Raw genomic sequence first — 18833 nt, 5'->3', positions numbered from 1 at the left:
ATGACTCTTAATTACCATGTATGCTCTTGTCACTCTCCAGTATGTCACACATCTTTAATGTAATTTTTCATGTCTTATGTTTGCTTTTTCCTAAGTTTTCTAAGAGATGGTAAGTTAAGTGGAATTGATTTATTGAATGAAATTAAATGCATATTATATCTGTTTTTTATATAAGAAAAAAGAGGTTCATCAGTTATTGACCTGGTGGTAGCATGAATGCCTAAGGGAGCTGCACCGTGATTCACCTGCAATTCCTCAGCCAGAAACTAGACTTAAGTGGCACCGACCCAGTGCCCTAATAGAAGGCCCAGCACCAGCCAGTATTTAGGGTGTATCTGCTTCTGGAGCCAGGTGTGTACTTAAAGCTCAGTGGTAAAAGAAGGCTCCAGCTCTAAGCATAGCTCCTTTTGTTCACATTGTAAATATTTCTAGAATATTTCTCGCAATAATCCTGTTTTTTGAAAAAGAGCTTATAACAGGAAAAATCTTCACAGGCATATAACAGGTAGGAAAAGTATTTAAATGTTAAAATTTTTTAGTATCCAGGATAGGAGGAGGTTGGGCAGTTGTTATTACATTCTAAAAGATGCTCATATTTTTAAAAAAGATACCTTAGTGGAAAGTACGTAAATACATTTAAGCTTTAAAAGTGATTTATTTTTATTTTTTTTAAGATTTATTTATTCATGAGAGAGAGAGAGGCAGAGACCCAGGAGGAGGGAGAAGCAGGCTCCATGCTGGGAGCCCCATGCGGAACTCGATCCCGGGACTCCAGGATCGCACACTGGACCAAAGGCAGGCGCTAAACCGCTGGGCCACCCAGGGATCCCCTAAAAGTGATTTAAAAAACAAAAACAACCCAGCAATTCTTCCAATGCAGTGATTACTTTTGTGAGGTCACACTTCTCATTTGAGAAGGACAGTCCTGGACCGTCTTTCCAGAAGAACATCCATAAGCATATATAAAACCTAAGCTCTGAAGAGAGAGGGGTTCTTGGCGTTCATTTGAAGGATGGGCACAGACTTGGCCTATGGTGGCTCATTGAATCTTCTTGAGGTACAAAACACTTATTTTAGATAATCTCTGCTTCCTTCTGAAAACCTGTTTAAGTGTTAGATGGTAGTAGATCTTGTACTGGTGCCAGAAACACGGATGTAAAAGGTTGTGTCCCTGCCAGGAGGCCACTTAACTGTGGCCGTGCTAAGGGAGGGAGGGTGGGGGTGGGGGTCGGGGTGCGTCAGTCCTCTGGGCACTCCAGAAACACTGCTCTCACCATGGAAATGGGCTTTCTGGCCAGCCCACGAGGGGAGGATCACATGACATCAATTCCCTGTGAACCCCCTGTGTCACACTGTGTTCCTAAGTGCACACAAGAGAGCCACAAGGCAGTGATGGGGGAGGACATTGGTTTGGAATAAACTGCATTATCACAAATAGTCAGAAAATAATGGTGGCTTAAATAAAGTTTATTTCTCCCATGTTCAGATAGTTGGTTGGAGATAGTCTGGCAGAGGCGGGGCTGGTCCACTGCAACGTCCGAGACCTTAGCTCCCATCTAGAGGCCTACAGGGTCTTTCCATTTCCATGGTCATGCCAAGGACCCGGGTGGCAGCTGCAGCGTCAGCCGTGCCATTTTTGTTCCAGCCAGAGAAGGTACCTTCCTCTTTCCTTTGGGACAGTTCAGAGAAGTGTCCTGTCACAGTACAGTGGCTTACATCCTTCGGGCCAGTGTGGAGTTACATGGCCACTTCCAGCCAGAGAACCGAAGTCTTTATCCTGCCTTGTGCTCAGCCACTACTGAGGAGGAAGAAGAGGAACCAGTGAGGCCCAGTGAGCAGCCCTCCTGCACCCACAGCGGGACTGAGCCCTCGGCGAGGCCCACATGCAGCACCACTGTTCACACCGAGGTTTGGAGGAGCCAGAAGAGGCCATGTGATGAGGGTGCTGGGAGTTGGGGAGGTTTCTGAGAGGCAGCATTTGACATAAGGAACTACTTAGGCAAAGGAGAGGGCAGAGACCTTCTAGGTTAGGGACGTGTTTAAGGAATGGCGAGGAGAATGCACGGGGCTCCTGAGGGCCGGCCTGGGGAGTTGGGGCTTTGTCTTAAAAACAGGAGTCACTGAAGGGGCTCCATGGGGTACAAGCTCGGATGTGCATGTGAGAAAGCCAGGGCTGCAGTGGTCCCTCCACGGGGCCACCAACTCAGAAATGAAGGAAAGGAAGGGAAGAGCTTCAGGGCGGATGGAAGAAATAGACTTGCTGCTGTCAACCAGAAGGCACTTTTTTTTTTTTTTAAAGGATTGATTTGAGAAAGAGCCAGGGAGGCAGAGGAAGAAAGAGTCTTAAGCAGGCTCCATGCTCAGCGGGGACCCTGAGATCTTGACCTGAGCTGACTGCACCACCCAGGCTCCCCCATCCAGAGGCGCCTTTGACAGCAAAGGCTGGGGGTGATGACTTCAGCCTCCCCCTTTGGTTTTTGTTCCTGTTTTATCCTTAGTCCATTATTAAGCACACTTACCAAGAAGAGTAAAGTTTAGCTCACTCCCTGATAATTGAAAAAGGAAAGGAAATGAAAAGGACTTTCCTTATTTGTGAGACGCCAACTAATGTTCAAGGATGGCTCTGCCTTGGCCTGAAGGTGAAAGCCTTCCCTTTAATTATCTGAGCACCCAGTAAGTGTTTCAACCCCCGGGCTGCAATTGGAATCACCTCGATTAGAATATGGATTCCTGGGCCCTGGGAGTTTTAAGAAGCTTCCCAGGGCATGGGAACCACTAAACACTGACATTTCTCCTCCACACTGAACCTGTCCTGTCCCTTGCTACCGGTAGCAGCACCTACCCACACCGCCTGGATGATTGAACCAGACTGTTCCAGAACTTGTGGAGGTAATAAGACAACATAAGGGTCATTGTCTACTAAGATGTTTTACCACTTAGCAAAATGCCCATGTTAAGAGACTATTTATTGCTTATTATTTTATTGCTGATAAAATAATTTTTTGCCTTAGATCTAGGGAGAACAGCTTCCCGCATTGCTAACCAACGCATTCCTATATAGGCGCCTTGCATATAAGCCAGTTTGAGTAAATAGAAGACCAGGGGATCAATGCCAACCATGAGAAGCACAGGCCAGTGGAAGAGCAGGTGGGCTGGCTCTCAGGCTGGGAGCATCCTGGGCACTGGGGGGAAGAGGGGAAGAGAATGCCCTGCTCCCAGAGGCAGCCAGTGGCAGTGGGGTCCCCCAGCTCTGGGAGGCCAGGGACAGAGCTTGCATCTGTTACAGAGCAGCTGAGGGCTGTGTGCAGAAAAAGCCACCTCTCCAGGGCGTCAGGTGAATATGGGTGCCCTCTGGCCACTTGGCCAGTTCAAACAAAGCATGAGGAAACCATCCACTGGTGGAGGTGGGCCCCAGGGACTTTCAGTGTTATCAGTTCAGGTTGCACAGTATTTCCTGGCAATAGATTTCCCCTGTTCCACGAAGGCCACTGGGACTCAGGATACTAACAGTATGTGCGGGCAGCCCGGTTGGCTCAGCAGGTTAGCGCCGCCTTTGGCCTGGGGTGTGATCCTGGAGACCCAGGATCGAGTGCCACATCAGGCTCCCTGCATGGAGCCTGCTTCTCCCTCTGCCTGTGTCTCTGTCTCTACCTCCCTCTCCCTCTCCCTCTCCCTCCCCCCCCATCTCTCCTCTGTCTCTCATGAATAAATAAATTCTTAAAAAAAAATAACAGTACGTGCTCACTGCTGGTGGGATGAACAAGGAAGAAAAGGGGTGCTTGGCTGGCTCAGTAGAGTGTGCAACTCTTGATCTTGGGGTGGTGAGATTGAATCCCACATTGGGTGTAGAGATTACTTAAAAAGATAAATAGATGAACTTTTGCTTTTCTTTAAAAAAAAAAGGAAACAAGTTGCTGAGCCAGCCCTGCAAAGCCCCTTTCCAGGACAATCTGGTGAACAAGAGGTAGCAAACAGGCTTCCCTCCCAGACGTGGTTCCTTTGAACTGGCCTGTATATAGTAAAATGTGAATTGATTGCCAACATTACAAATAAAATTTCATATAAGTTCAGATTTCTGGTTTCTCAAAAAGTCCCAAGATCTGGCAACACTAAATCCTCAGTCCACAAGGAGAACAAGGGCCCCCATGAGCCTAAATCCTTCAGTTTGCTCTAGTCTCCACCTGGCTTACTGGTTTCTACCACCTACCTGGCCCACAGGCATTTGAATTTGCAGTGTCTCAAGTATTATTTTGGAAGGGATGGGGTAAAAACTGGAGACTTCAAAGGTTAGATGATCCAGAGCCCAGAGGATTCAGGATCAGAAAACAAGATTCTTCTGGGGTGGCTTAGTTGGTTGAGTCTCCAACTCTTGATTTTGGCTCAAGTAATGATCTCAGGTTTGTGAGATCAAGTACCGAGTCAGGCTTGCACTGGGTGTGGAATCTGCTTGGGATTTTCTCTCTCAGCTCCTTCCTCCCTGCCATCTCTTCTCCTGTAAAAGAAAAAAAAAATTCTACGGCCTCGAATCCTGGTGCAAGGAAAGTGGCTCACATTCGCCCAGCTCCAACGATGCTGGCCTGGCTTGAGACTGAAACAAGTAGGTTTGCCTGAGGTTGTGGGGAAGCATCTCTGAGGCATTTGAATTAGGGTGTCTGGCGGTGGGGTTTTGGGAACTTCTCAGTTCTCTTACACACATGAATTGCCAGAATCTTTAAAAACACATTTGAATTGCTTTTTAATCAACAAAAACAATGGGATCATTTCCATGTAAGGGAGAAATGGGAGACTAAGGAACCAGGGCTGTGTAGCCTGGAGGGTGGGGGGTTGGCAATCTCCAGCAGCATTTAAAAGGACTCTACTAAAACCTCTGTCACTGTGGCCCTAGGTTACAATTATCAGCGACACTTGCACTGTGACTGATTTACAATATTGTATCTGTAAATCGGTTTGGCCAGAAATGTTCCTATGTTCTAAATGTTCAGACAGCTGTGCTGAGCAGAGACTCCAAGAGTCCGCATTGTTTTGGCACTTAGATCTCTGAAAATAATGATAGCGTCACAGACAGGGGGCATAAGGCCTCTAACATTGTTTCGTTGGGGATCAGCAGCTGAACAACCCGTGTGCTTTGGGGCAGGGGGAGCCTAAGTGGGAGAGCATGCTCTGGCTTGTGGGGGGCTCCGACAGGCTCCTGTGGCCGGAGTCCAGGGCCTCAAGAGCTCATGCCGTGAACAAGGCATTCACCCACCTTGGCCTCTGCCACGTTTCTGTTTTTTCTTTTTATTTTCCTGGGATGACCAGAAATAAGGGCATGTAAGCTCGTGGGCGATGAAATTCATTTTTCCAACTTCAGATCTCTACCAGGCAGCTAGTGTTTACACACATAACCCCGGGGGGGGGGCACCCGCAGTGCACGGGGTCCTCGGCTCCGAGGCGTCGCTCCCCAGGAGAGGAGAGCGGCGCCCACGGCACTCGCACCCGGACGGACGGACGGACGGACGGACGGCGCGCGGGGCGCGGGGCGCGGACTAGACCCTCAGCTCGGCCCCGGTTGCAAAGTGTGACCCGTGGGGGAAAACTGGGTTTTCTCATCTTAATACTGATATATTTAACATGTATTGAAAGAAAAAAAAAAACAAACCAGTTGCTTCGGATAAGGCGAAAGTAGCTTCCTTAACAAATGGACTTTTGTGAGAAGAAGGAATCCACAAGTCAGAGAGAGCTGACGCCGAAGCAGGTGCCAGGCGCCATGTTGGGAGCCTTCTCGTCGAGCCCCGGGCATCCCGGCCAGGGAACCGCTAGCTCCACGCGGCAGCTCGGAAGCCCGTTCGCACCGCCGGGAAGCGCTGCGGCAGGAGCCCGGCCCCGGGCTGGGCCGTCCCCGCGGCGCCCGCACAGACCCCGGCCCGGGACTCCCGCGCGGCCGCCGCCCGCGTGCAGGGGGAGCCCCGGCCGCAGTGCGCGCCGCGGCCACCAGGTGGCGCCGCGAGCCCGGGCAAGCGGCGCGGCGTCAGAGGCCGCGGGGTCTCCGGGCCGGCCTCGCAGGGCCGCGGGGCGGGGCGGGGGGCCGCCCGAGGGTGCGGGCGCTCGGCGGCCGGTGGTCGGGGTGTCCTTCCCCCCCGCGCAGACGTTTATCTGAGGGAAGATGCTGAAAAGCCAGGGTGCGTTCTCCAAGAGGAACCTGCCGCAGAGTTTTGGTTTTTTTTAAACAGATTTTTAAAATTTGTTTATCAATGAGAGAGAGACACAGGTAGAGGCTCCACGCAGGGAGCCCGACGCGGGACTCGATCCCAGGACTCCAGGGTCACGCCCCGGGCTGCAGGCGGCGCTAACCGCTGAGCCCCCGGGACCCGCCCCACAGTGTTAAAGTAAACCTGTGCGCCTCCGGGTCGTTAAGATAAAAGTGCAAAGGCCTGCAGACGCCTTAGGAGCCTGAGGCGGGCGCGGGAGGAGGGCGCGGGGTCTGGCTTCCCCGGCCCAGCTCCCCACGCCGAGGGTGAGCCGAGGGCCTGGCGGCAGCTGCCCCCCCGCATGGCCCCCTGGGCCTGGGTGCTTCCCCCTCTGCGTGGGCCCCGAGCCTGGGTGCTCCCCCCCCCTGCGTGGTCCCCGGGCCTGGGTTCCCCCCACCCCCTGTATGCCCCCCCCCCCGGGCCTGGGTGCTTCCCCCCCTGCGTGGTCCCCGGGCCTGGGTGCTTCCCCCCCCCGCGTGCCCCCCTGGCCTGGGTGCTTCCCCCCCCGCGTGCCCCCCTGGCCTGGGTGCTTCCCCCCCGCGTGGCCCCCTGGCCTGGGTGCTTCCCCCCTCTGCGTGGTCCCTAGGCCTGGGTGCTTCCCCCCTGCGTGGGTCCCCCCTGGGTGCTTCCCCCCCCTGCGTGGGTCCCCCCCGGGCCTGGGTGCTTCCCCCTCTGCGTGGGTCCCCCCTGGGCCTGGGTGCTTCCCCCCTGCGGGCCCCGGCTCCGCCGGCGAATGTTCCCGAAGCGCACCCGCGTGGGGCGGCCGGGCTGGGCCCCGCACCGGGCTCGGGAGTGAGCGGCGTGGCCCGGGGGCAGGAGGCCCCGCGCCGAGGGAGCAGCGCCCGCGGAGGGACGGCGGCGGGTCGGCGGAGGCCCGCGCCACGCGAGGTAGGCGGGCCGCCGGCTGTTCTGGAAGGACCGCCCCGGGGCAGGGGTCGGGCCGGAGCCAGGGCCTCCCGGTTCAGCTTGGGGGGGCGGGGAGCGGGGGCCTCGCGCTTTGAGGGTCCGCGGGAGCACAGGCCTCTGAGCAGGCGGAGGCCCTCGGCCCTCGGGGCCTGGCCGGGTCGCCCTCGGCTGCTCGGTCGGTGGAGGTCGGGGAAGGGCCCGAAGCCCGCGCACGGAGCCCTCGCCCCCTTCTGCAGCCGAGCCCGCCCTTGACCCGGCCACGGAAGCGACTCGGCCCTGCTTGCTTAAAAAAACAATTTTTAAAAAAATAATAATTGATTAATTAATTAATCAAAATAAAATAATAACTCCTGATGCCTCCAGATCAGGTAAAGCAGCTTGGGGGACCTTGGGGGTCTTTCCCCCTCAATCCCTCATTTTATTTTAAAGATTGTATTTATTTATTCATGAGAGAGACAGAGAGGCAGATACACAGGCGGAGGGAGAAGCAGCCTCCACGCAGGGAGCCCGAGGGGCTCGATCCCGACCCCGGGGTCTCCGGGGTCACGCCCTGGGCCCAAGGGGCGCTAACCGCTGAGCACCCCCCCCAGCTGCCCACAATCCCGCATTTTATAAATGAAGGTGCTGAGCTGTGGAGAGGGTGAGTGCGGCCCTCAGGCCCCGGCGCTGGGCCTGTGTCCAGGTGGGGGAGGATGCCCCATTGGCTCCTGGAGCGTGGCCACTACCTGGGCCCCGGAGCGAGGGCGGCTCACAGCCCGGAGGGGACACGCAGGCCACTCAGGCCCCTGGAGCGCTGGGCAGGGCGAGCTCAGCGCGGGGGCCCTATGCGCCCCCCAGGGGGTGCTCTTAAGACAAACCAGAGCTAAGGGAACACTCACTTTTTTTTTTTATCAGAATTTTAAATGCCAATGATTTTCCTTTTTTTTCCCCCAACAGTAAGACTGGTGCAGTCAGTCATCAGGACTCTTGGTTGTGCCAAGAACCCAACCGAAACCAGCCTGGTCAGATGGGGCCACTTAAAGGCAGGCGCCTGCAGCGGGAGGGGAGCCGGGGGCCCCGGCCTCAGCCCCCTTTGGGCACTGCTGTCCTGTCGCCACAGGCCGGCAGAGAAGTGAGTGAAGAGATGATTGAGGTGAGAAAGTGCAACAAGGAGACCCTGGAGGGAAGGCCCCCAGGTCACACCCACCTGTGGTCTTACCTTGATAGCAGGCACCATGTCTGGTTTAACTGGCTCTGCAGTATCTAGAACATCCCTGACTCAGCAGGCACATAATGTCCACCGAATGAGCGACCCCCAGGATCTGTCCTCGTCTAGCTCGGAGTCTAGCAGGGGGACCCAGATGGTGGTGAGTCCGTGTGGTAAATGCACAGCTCCCTGCCTCCACCCCACTGTGTCCATCTCTAGGCCCGGACTCAACAGAGAGGAGGGAGGAGCACACCTACCCAGGGGGAGTACACAGAGGATGTCCACATCCTCCCTCCCCAGGGGAGAGCCCTCTGTGGGGTGACAGCTGTGTCCAGCAGGAGGCGGTGTACTGTGGGTGTGAGCCACGGTGACTAGAGGCATGGACAGCTCACACCTGCTGCTCTGCTTCTCACAGAAGCTCTAGGCTCACTATGTCCTGTCTAATGGGGGCAGGGTGGGGGAGCCGAGAAATGGGATTTTGTTTGTTTTAGGATTAGGGACTTAGCTGTCTTGCTCAAGAATAAACAAACAGTAAGTTATGGGCAGGAATTGAAGAGTATTTGACGGGATTTTCACTTTCATTTTCAGAGCTTTATTCTTACAAGTTGGGAGAAATAATAAAAGTATTATTATTTCTCAATACTGAGGAAAAAAATAAAATACTTGTAATATCTGAGCATATCAGAAACTAGCAACTCTGCTTTATTTTAGGAGAACAGAATGTTGTCTGGAGAGAACTGCGTTTGATAAAATATTGGCAAACGTGTTAAAAGAATACTATGGTAGTATCAATAATATCATCAAGGGATTTAGGAAGTTCATACGTGTAATAAAAATGACACAACTTATTTGAGAACCTTGTTAGAGAATTACGAAGGAAAGATTTTTAGTTTAAATGATTTCCTATTATTCAAGGCTAACATTTTGTCCTAAAGTCTCTCTTGAAGAGTCAAGGAGAATGGACAGGGTTAAAGTATATCTATTAGCTTCTTCACATGAGGATGCCCTAAATACCTGGAGTGTTGCCAGCTTTTGTCGCTGCCTAGGATATAGTTTTGTGCTTCTGAAAATCATGAAGAGGTTTTATAGTGAAATGATCTTAGTTATTTTATGCTGGAGTAGCATACACCTTTGGATTTTTCTATGGACCTCTTTTTATTTTTAATTTTTTAGTAGCACCAGATTATGGTCTTACCACAATGTAATTTCACACTTATGTGTGTGATTCGTTTAATTTTTTTTCTTTTAAAGATTTTATTTATTTATTTATTCATGATAGAGAGAGAGAGGCAGAGACACAGGCAGAGGGAGAAGCAGGCTCCATGCAGGGAGCCCGACGTGAACTCGATCCTGGGACTCCAGGATCATACCCTGGGCCAAAGGCAGGCGCTAAACAGCTGAGCCACCCAGGGATCTCCCTGATTCGTTTAATTGATACCTGTCTCCACTATCGGACTCTGTGTTCCACAAGGACATTTTTCTGCTGCTTTCTGTAACCTCACAGCCTTGAAGAGTTTTGCATAGAGTATATACTCCATAATTTTTGATGAATGATTAAGGGACTTAGGGGAGGTTTTTAGGCTAGATCAGTGCTCATTTTAGAGCATCCCTAAGTACATTATTTTCTAAATGCTCAGAAAGCATTGTTAAAAAGCAAAACAAAACAAAACAAAAAACAAAACACATTGTAATGGATGGAATTGTCATTTAGCAATCTATAGCTTTTTTTTTTTTTAAAGACTTTATTCACTTACTCATGAGAGGCAGAGACACAGGCAGAGGGAGAAGCAGACTTCCTGTGGGGAGCCCGATGTGGGACTCAATCCCCGAACCCCGGAATCATGCCCTGAGCTAAAGGCAGACACTCAACCACTGAACCACCCAGGAGTCCCAGCAACCTATAGCTTTTAAATGATACCTTTTTTCATTTTTGAAAATATTTCTTTGATTTACTTAAATGTATTCATAACTAAAAACACTTAGATATGTTATATACCGATGGAGAAAGTGGGATGAAATAATTTTATATTGAGGTATAATTGACCATGACATTCGTTTCAGGTATAATGACTTCATATTTGTATATAGTACAAAATGATCATCAAAATGTCTACTTAAGGGATCCCTGGGTGGCGCAGCGGTTTGGCACCTGCCTTTGGCCCAGGGTGCGATCCTGGAGACCCTGGATCGAATCCCACGTCGGGCTCCCGGTGCATGGAGCCTGCTTCTCCCTCTGCCTATGTCTCTGCCCCTCTCTCTCTCTGTGTGTGACTACCATAAATAAATAAAAATTAAAACAAAACAAAACAAACAAAAAAACCAAAATGTCTACTTAAAATCTGTCACCATACATAGTTACAGATTTTTTTCCTTATGTTGAGAACTTTTAAGATCTACTCTCCTGGCAACTTTATTTCAACTTTGTATATAATACATGTAGTATGAACTATAGTCACCATCCTGTACATTACATCCTCATAATTTATTTTACAACTGGAAAGCCAACCAACTTGTACCTTTGGTCCCATTCATCCATTTCAACATTCCCCGCTTCTGGCAACCTCCACTCTCTTCTCAATATATATGAGCTTTGGGTTGTTTTTGTTTGTTTCTGCCTTTTTTTTGGGGGGGGGGTTGGTTTTATTTTGTTTAGATTCCACCTATAAGTGAAATCTTATGGTTTTGTCTATGTATGACGTATTCACTTACCATAATGTACTCAAGGTTCATCCATGTTGTTGCAACTGGCAAGATTTCCTTCTTTTTTTATGGCCGAATAACATTCTCTTGTGTCCATACCTTTTCTTTATCTGTACATTCATTGATGGACACAGGTTACTTCCATGTCTTGGCTGCTATAAATAATGCTGCAACAAACATGCCCCGAGCTAAAGGCGGATTGCAGGTATCTTTTCAAATTAATGTTTTTGCTTTCTTGGGTAAGTACCCAGAACTGGAGTTCCTGGATCATACAGTAGCTATATTTTTATTTTTTGTTTTTAGAAACTTCCATACTATTCTCCACAGTGCACCAATTTACATTCCCACCAACAATGCACGAGGATTCCCTTTGATCTACACCCTCACCAACACTTGCTATTTCATGTCTTTTTGTAAGGTGCCATTCTAACAGGTATGAGGTATCTCATTGTGGTTTTGATGTGCATTTCCCTGATGGTGAGCGATGTTGAGCAACTTCTCAAGGATCTGTTAGCCATCTGGATGTCTTCCTTGGAAAAATATCTATTCAGATCCTCTGCTCGCTTTAAAATTAGATAACTTGTTTTTATGCTATTGAGTTCTAGGATATGTTCTTGATATGTTTTGGATATTAACCCCTCATAAGATACATGATTTGCAGATATTTTCTCCCAGATGATAGGATGCCTTTGAATTTTGCTCATTGTTTCCTTTGCTGTGCAGAAGGCTTTTTCTTTGATGTAGTCCCATTTGTCTTTATTTGCTTTTATTGCCTTTGCTTTTGGTGTCAGATCCACCAAATCCTCTTCTAGACCTGTGTCAAAGAGATTACTAGCTATGTTTCCTGCTAGTTTTCTGGTGTTAAATCTTAGGTTCAAGACTTTTGTCCATTTTGAGTTTATTTTTGCATATGGTGTAACACAGTGGTCCAGTTTCCTTCTTTGGCATGTGGCTGTCTCGTTTCCCCAGCACCACTTATTGAAGAGACTGTCCTTTCCCCATTGTATATTCTTGGCTCTTCATAAATGAACTGGTCATCTATGTGTGAGTCTATTTCTGGGCTCTCTATTCTGTTCCATTGACCTATGTGTCTGTATTTATGCCAATGCCATAGTGTGTTGATTTTTATAGTTTGTAATGTGGTTTGAATCAGAAAGTGTGATGCCACCAGCTCTGCTTTTTTACTCAGGATTGCTTTGGCAAGTCAGGGTCTTCTGCAGTTCCATACAAATTTTAGGATTGTGTGGTCTGTTCTTGTGAGAAGTGCCACTGGAATTTTGATAGGGATTGCATTGAATCTGCATATTGCTTTGGGTAGTAATGGCAATTTAATGATATTTGTACTTCCAATCTGTGAGCACAGAATATGTTTCTATTATTTGTGTCTTCATCAATTTCTTTCATCAGAGTCTTCTAGTTCACAGTGGACAGGTCTTTTACTTCCTTGACTAAATTTATTTCTAGATATTTTATTCTTTTTTTAAGATTTTATTTCTTTATTCATGAGAAGAAGAGAGAGAGAGAGAGAGAGGCAGAGACACAGGCAGAGGGAGAAGCAGGCTCCATGCAGGGAGCCCGACGTGGGACTCGATCCTGGGTCTCCAGGATCATGCCCTAGGCTGAAGGCGGTGCTAAACCGCTGGGCCACCTGGGCTGCCCTATTTTATTCCTTTTGATGTAATTATAAATAGGCTTTTTTTTCCTTCTTTTTCTGATAGTTCATTATTACTGAATAGAAATGCAACAGGGTTTTTTTTTTTTTGTATATTGATCTTGAATCCTGCAACTTTATTGAATTTGTTGTTTAGTTCTGACAATTTTTTGGTGAAGTCTTCAGGGTTTTTACATATAATATGTCATCTGCAAATAGTGACAGCTTCTTCCTTTCTGATACAGATGCCTTTTATTTTTCTTGCCTAATTGCTCTAGATCAGACTTCCGTTTGGTACTTTCTTACGTTTTCTCTCTCTCTATCCTTCTCCCAAGTTCAGTGAACTTCTTTATACTATTACTTTGAACTCTTTGTCAAGTAAATCACTTATCTCTATTTCATTAAGAATTTTCTCTCTGAGATTCTATCTTGTTCTGTAGTCCTCAGTTTCTTCACTTTCCTTGACATGCTCTTTCTTTCTTTCTTTCTTTTTTCTTTTTCTCTTTCTTTCTTTCTTTCTTTCTTTTCTTTCTTTCTGAGATTTTATTTATTTATTTGAGAGTGAGAAAGAGAGAGAGGGCACACCGACAGGGGGAGGAGTGGAAGGTGAAGGGAAAAAGAATCTCAACCAAACTCCACACTGAATGTGGAGCCCGGCATGGGGCTCTATCTCAGGACCCTGAGATCATGACCTGAGCCAAAACCAAGAGTCAAATGCTTAACCAACTGAGCCACCCAGATGCCCCAATGCTGTGTCAGTTTCTATGCATTGGATAAAACAGCCACTTCTCCCAGTTTTGAGGAATGGCCTCAACAATGCCCTAGCTCTTCACTGTCTCTTAAACCTTTCTGATTCTCCAAGCGGCCTATTTTATTTTTAATCACTCCTAGTAGGTGAGGGTATCCCAGAACCCATCATTATCCCAAAAGGGGAGGATCTCAGCACCTAGATTCGAGCTGATTGGAAGCCAGACCCTGAGGCAGCTACACTAAAGTATGCAAATATATACAGTCCTGTAGGACCACAGGCAGAAGTCCCACTGGCCTCCAGTGCCTGGGAACCTAGAGGTGCCCAAAGGCACCAGTCCCCCAAATTTGGGCACCAGACAAGTGTATCCTTCTTTTCTGGGAGGTCTCAGAAAGGGATCACAGTCAGCTCTTCAGTGTGTGTTCAGTTAGAAGCCTGCCCCTCAGACTGCAGCTATGATCATAGACTAATCAGCCTCTTTCACAGAAAGATTGGGCTGCTGGATCTATTGCCTCTTGTTGTGCCCTGGTGGGGGGAGCCACTGAAGGACCCTTTTCTGTTGCTGACAGCCCTGTGGGACCCACAAGGGTGAGCCCCACTGGCCACCAGGCCAGGTGACTTAGAGGTGTCTCCTAGCAGCAGCTGCAGCAATTAGAGAAGGGTATAAGCTCCTTTCAGGGAGATACCAGTAAGCTGGAGCAGAAGACGAGCACAGGATTACACCCACCAGCCTCCATTCCCTGAGAGCACCCCCACAGGCCGCTCCATGCATGCCAGACCTCAAGCCTGCCCTCAGGCGGAAGCTCTTGGCAAACAAACAGGCCTTTCTCATAGAAGGACTTGCAGTGTGTTTCAGTTTGCTATCTGTGCAGTGCCCTGAGGGCGGTAGCCTGCCAAGGACTCTCCAAATATGCGAGTCTCGTGCAGCCTAAGAACTCAGCCCTCCCGGCCACCAAAGCCAGGTGCTCAAGTGTTATCCCGTGGGTGGGTCACCAGATGAGTATGAACTCCTCTCCAGGAGAGGGTGGCCCTCTAGAGTATGGCAGAGGGAGAGCATCCCGGCCTCACCATCCCAGGTTTCCAGGAGGGTCTGCAGCCCTTAGATGTGTACTTAACTAGAAGCCTGTCCCACAGCCTGCAGCAGTTCCATGAGCTGAGGGCCTGTTTCACAGAAAGACTGGGATGCCTGGACTGTTGCCTCTTGCTGTGTGCCCTCAGGATGGCAGCCATTTAAGAGCTCTCCTTTGGTTACAGTGGGTCAGGCGGTTGGGTTATGTTTTCTGGACAACCGCACATGTGTACTAAATGGAATGTTCCTTGTACCTTTGGCTCACACAGCTTTCTTGATCCTGGTGTCAGTACGCACACCTGGAATTCCCATCTCCTTCATGGCAAAGTTTCTGATTTGAGTGCACAAGGGACATGCTTCTTGCACATCCACTCCATGGACGTGCTTATCACTGTTGATGGTGTGTTTTCTGGTTACGACTTCACTGAGGGCAGGATCATCTTCTCACCACCCTCCTTTGCAGAAGCCATTCTGCTAGGTCCTGGTTGGAAAGGAAGAACAATAGTTTTTGGTTTTTTGTTTTGCTTTTAAACATTTATTTAGTCATTAATTCCTTCATTCAAATAAGTAATCTTAACACCCAGCGTGGGCTTGAACTCACAACCCTGAGATCAGGAGTCCCATGCTCTCACAGCTGAGCCAGCCAGCCACCCCAGAAGTTTAAAACTGTTGTTTTAAACTGGATTTTGACACTCACAAAATAAAGAAATAGGGCTTTCCAATCCCATTTTACAGATTCCATTCAGACCTGGAAAGAACTATGTGTATTTTTACTCAAGTGGGTCTTGGATCCCTGGTGGTTAAGCAAAACCTTTAAAATACCCCAATATGATACAGTTGCTTTTCTGTTAAGATAATTGAGTATCTCACTAAATAACTTCATAAGTGTGAAAAGGTTCTATCAAAATCTGTGGAAGTCAAATGTACTTTTTCTTCGGTATTCCACTGTAAATGAATTGAAGACTTTGCCCTGCTATTACTTTTGTCACTCGAAAGGTTAGTGAATAGTGTGTTGGGGATTTTAAAGTCTCTTGAACACAAATTGTAAGAGAAGGAAACATTTTTTTCTCCAGCTTTATTTTTTTTTTAACTTATTTGAGAGAGCGAGCAAGAGAGAGCACGAGCGGGGGTTGGGTAAGGAAAGGGAGAAGCAGACTCTGCTTCTGCTACTCTACTCTGCTTCTGCTACTCCCTCTGCTCCCTGATGGGACCCCAGGATCATGACCTGAGCAAAAGGCAGAGCTTAACCGCCTGAGCCTCCCAGGGACCCCTCTCCAGCTTTATTTAACTGACAAAAAAAATGTTTTAAATATTTATTTATTTATTCATGAGACAGAGAGAGGCAGAGACACAGGCAGAGGAAGAAGCAGGCTCCATGCAGGGAGCCCGATGCGGGACTCGATCCTGGATCCTGGGATCATGCCCAGAGTCAAAGGCAGACGCTGAGCCACCCAGCTGTCCCTTAACTGACAAAATTGTATATATTTCAAGCGTACAGTGTGGTGATTTGATGTCCATACACTTTGTGACATGATTACCACTATCATGTCACTCATCATAACACTCATCACCTCACATAGTTATTTTACTTTTTGTAGTAAGAATACTTAAGATCTATTCTCTTAGCACATTTCAAGTTTTCAATACAGTTATTAACTGTAGTCACCATGTGGAACATTAGATACTCAGAACTTTTCTTATGACTAATGGCTTGCACCCTTTGACCAGCATCTCTCCACCTTCCCCACCATCCCTGCTCCAGGCCCTGGAAACAACCACTAGACTGTGTTTACACAAGATCAACTTTGTTTTCTTTTCTTTTCTTTTTTTTTTTTTTTAAGATTTTACACATAAGTAAGATCATATAGTATTTGTTTATCATGTCATCTGCAAACAATATTTTACTTCTTCCTTTTCACTTAGCATTCCTTTTATTTATTTTTCTTGCTAATCACTCTGGCAGGACTTCCAATACTATATTGAATAAAAGTGGCAAGAGGGGGTATACTTGCCTTGTTCCTGGTCTTAAGGAAAAGCTTTCAGCTTGAATATGGTGTTAGTTGCGGGCTTGTCATTTATGACCTTTGCTATGTTGAGATAACATTCCTTCTATACTGAATTTGTTGGAAATCTTTATCATGAAACGATGTTGAATTTTGTCAAATGCTTTTTATGCATCTGTTGAGATGATCATGATTTTTATCCTCTGTTTTATTAATGTGGTGCATCAATTTTCATAGTTTAAAGAGAAAACCAACTTTCTTTTGTCTTCCATTTTTTTCCATTTTCATTGTTCTTTTTTTTTTTAAGATTTTATTTATTTATTCATGAGAGACACACAGAGGCAAAGACACAGGCAGAGGGAGAAGCAGGCTCCATGCGGGGAGCCTGACATGGCACTTGATCCCCGGTCTCCAGGATCACGCCCTGGACTAAAGGCGACACTAAACCGCTGAGCCACGGGGGCTGCCCCATTTTCATTATTTTTCATTTTAGCTTTCAAATATACACATGCGAAAATATTGGTCTGCACTCTGCTTCCCTACTCTCTTCTCTCACTTCTCTGTTTGCTACCCTCCGTAAAATTATTATTGTCAAGGTTGCCAGTGGTTTTGCTGCTAAATCCTACCTTGTGATGCTTGTCTCACTGATTACTTGAAAATATTACACATATCAACATTCTTTTTTTTCAATTTGTTTATTTATAGCCAGAAGTTTGTAACCTCTTTTGCCCATTTTGCCTACCCTCCAACTCCTTGTCTCTGACAACCACCAGCCTGTTCTCTGTTATCTATAGACTTGGGGTTTTGTTATTTTGTTTCTGTTTCTATTTTTGTTTTATTTCAGATTTCACATATAAATGAGATTGCAGAATATTTATCCTTCTCTCTCTTACTTATTTTAGCATTTAGGTTTGTCTATCCGTGTTGTTGCAGATGACAACATTTTCTCTTTTTTTATGACTGAATAAGATTCCACTGTGTGTTTGTGTGTGTGTGTGTGTGTTTTAGTTTTATTTTGAATTTATTTTTAAGATATAGCAAGAGTTCCTAAGTTCTGTATCCCAGTCTGGACCTTGACCATGGAAAAATAGATGCCTTTCTGCTAACGGCTGTTGATGCGTGCCATGCTCCTTGACTTTGCCATTCTGAAACACCACTATTATGTCCGCGTTCTGGATGGTGGACAGGTGGTGGGCGGTCATGATGAGGTCCGGCTTTCTCGGGCTTTGTCCGGGGCTTCTTGGACAATCTTTTCACTTTCAGTATCCAGAGCTGATGTAGCTTCATCCAACAATAGGATTTGAGGTTGTTTGATGAGGGCTCGAGCAATAGCAATCCTCTGTTTTTGACCTCCTGAGAGCTGAGTTCCCTTATCTCCCACTCGTTTCATGTTTATGGGGTAGGGTCTTGATGAAAGGATGTATGTTGGCTACTCTGGCTGCATTCACAATTTCATCCTGTGATATAGCCTATTGTCTCCATAGGCTATATATATATACGCATATATATATACACACACACACACACATACATACCACATTTTCTTTATCCATTCATCCAGTGATGGACACTTATGTTGCATCCACGTCTTAGCTATTGTAAATAATGCTGCAATGAACATGGGGTACATATAGCTTTTTGAGTTACTGATTGCCTTTTGTTTGGGTAAATATCCAGAAGTGCAATGACTGGATCATATGGTAGTTGTATTTATAATTTTTTGAGGACTCTCCATACTATTTTCCATAATGGCCACACCAACTTGCATTCTTATCCAAAGTGTGTGAGGGTTCCCTTTTCTCCATATCCTCACCAACACTTGTTATTTCTTGTCTCTTTGATGATAGCTATTCTAACAGATGTGAGGTGATATCTCACTGCAGTTTTGATTTGTGTTTCCCTGATAATGATGTTGAGCATCTTTTCATGTGTCTATTGGACATCTATTGGCCATTGAAGAAATATCTGTTCATGTCTTCTACCCATTCTAAATTGGATTAGCTTTTTGGTGTTGAGTTGTATGAGTTTTTTTTTATATGTTTTGGATACTAACCCCTTATTGGATATATCATTTACAAATATCTTCTCCTATTCAGTAGTTTCTCTTTTTGTTTTGTTGATTGTTTCCTTCACTGTACAAAAGCTTTCTGTTTTGATGTCCTAATAATTTATTTTTGCTTTTATTTCTCTTGCCTTAGAAGACCTATCTAGAAAAATGTTGCTACAAGAATGCCTTTTAATTTTGTTAATCATTTCCTTTGCAGGAAGAAGCTTCTTCATTTGACGTAGTTCCACTTGTCTATATTTGCTTTTGTTTCTTTTGCTTTTGGTATCAAATCCATA

At 47.0% G+C, this 18833-nt stretch overlaps 1 protein-coding gene and 1 long non-coding RNA gene across 2 annotated transcripts; both read right to left on the bottom strand.

The window, feature by feature from the left end:
- Window positions 1-1203: 1203 nt before the first annotated feature.
- LOC129498564 (uncharacterized) lies at window positions 1204-5945 on the bottom strand. The gene is made up of 3 exons (XR_008662145.1): window positions 5639-5945; window positions 4208-4492; window positions 1204-1798 (listed from the first exon to the last, which is right to left on the bottom strand). It is a non-coding gene; the product is annotated as an uncharacterized LOC129498564 (long non-coding RNA).
- A 62-nt stretch (window positions 5946-6007) lies between these two features.
- On the bottom strand, window positions 6008-17692 carry LOC129498413 (basic proline-rich protein-like). The gene is made up of 3 exons (XM_055307745.1): window positions 17598-17692; window positions 6921-7416; window positions 6008-6178 (listed from the first exon to the last, which is right to left on the bottom strand). The coding sequence occupies exons 1-3, from the start codon at window positions 17690-17692 to the stop codon at window positions 6008-6010; spliced, it is 762 nt and encodes a 253-aa protein (XP_055163720.1).
- Window positions 17693-18833: the final 1141 nt, after the last annotated feature.

Source organism: Nyctereutes procyonoides, unplaced genomic scaffold, assembly GCF_905146905.1.
Source record: "Nyctereutes procyonoides isolate TBG_1078 unplaced genomic scaffold, NYPRO_anot_genome, whole genome shotgun sequence".
In the NCBI taxonomy this organism is placed as follows: Eukaryota; Metazoa; Chordata; class Mammalia; order Carnivora; family Canidae; genus Nyctereutes; species Nyctereutes procyonoides.
Note: the sequence above shows the minus strand (reverse complement) of the source record. Positions and strands in the feature narration are given on the sequence as shown.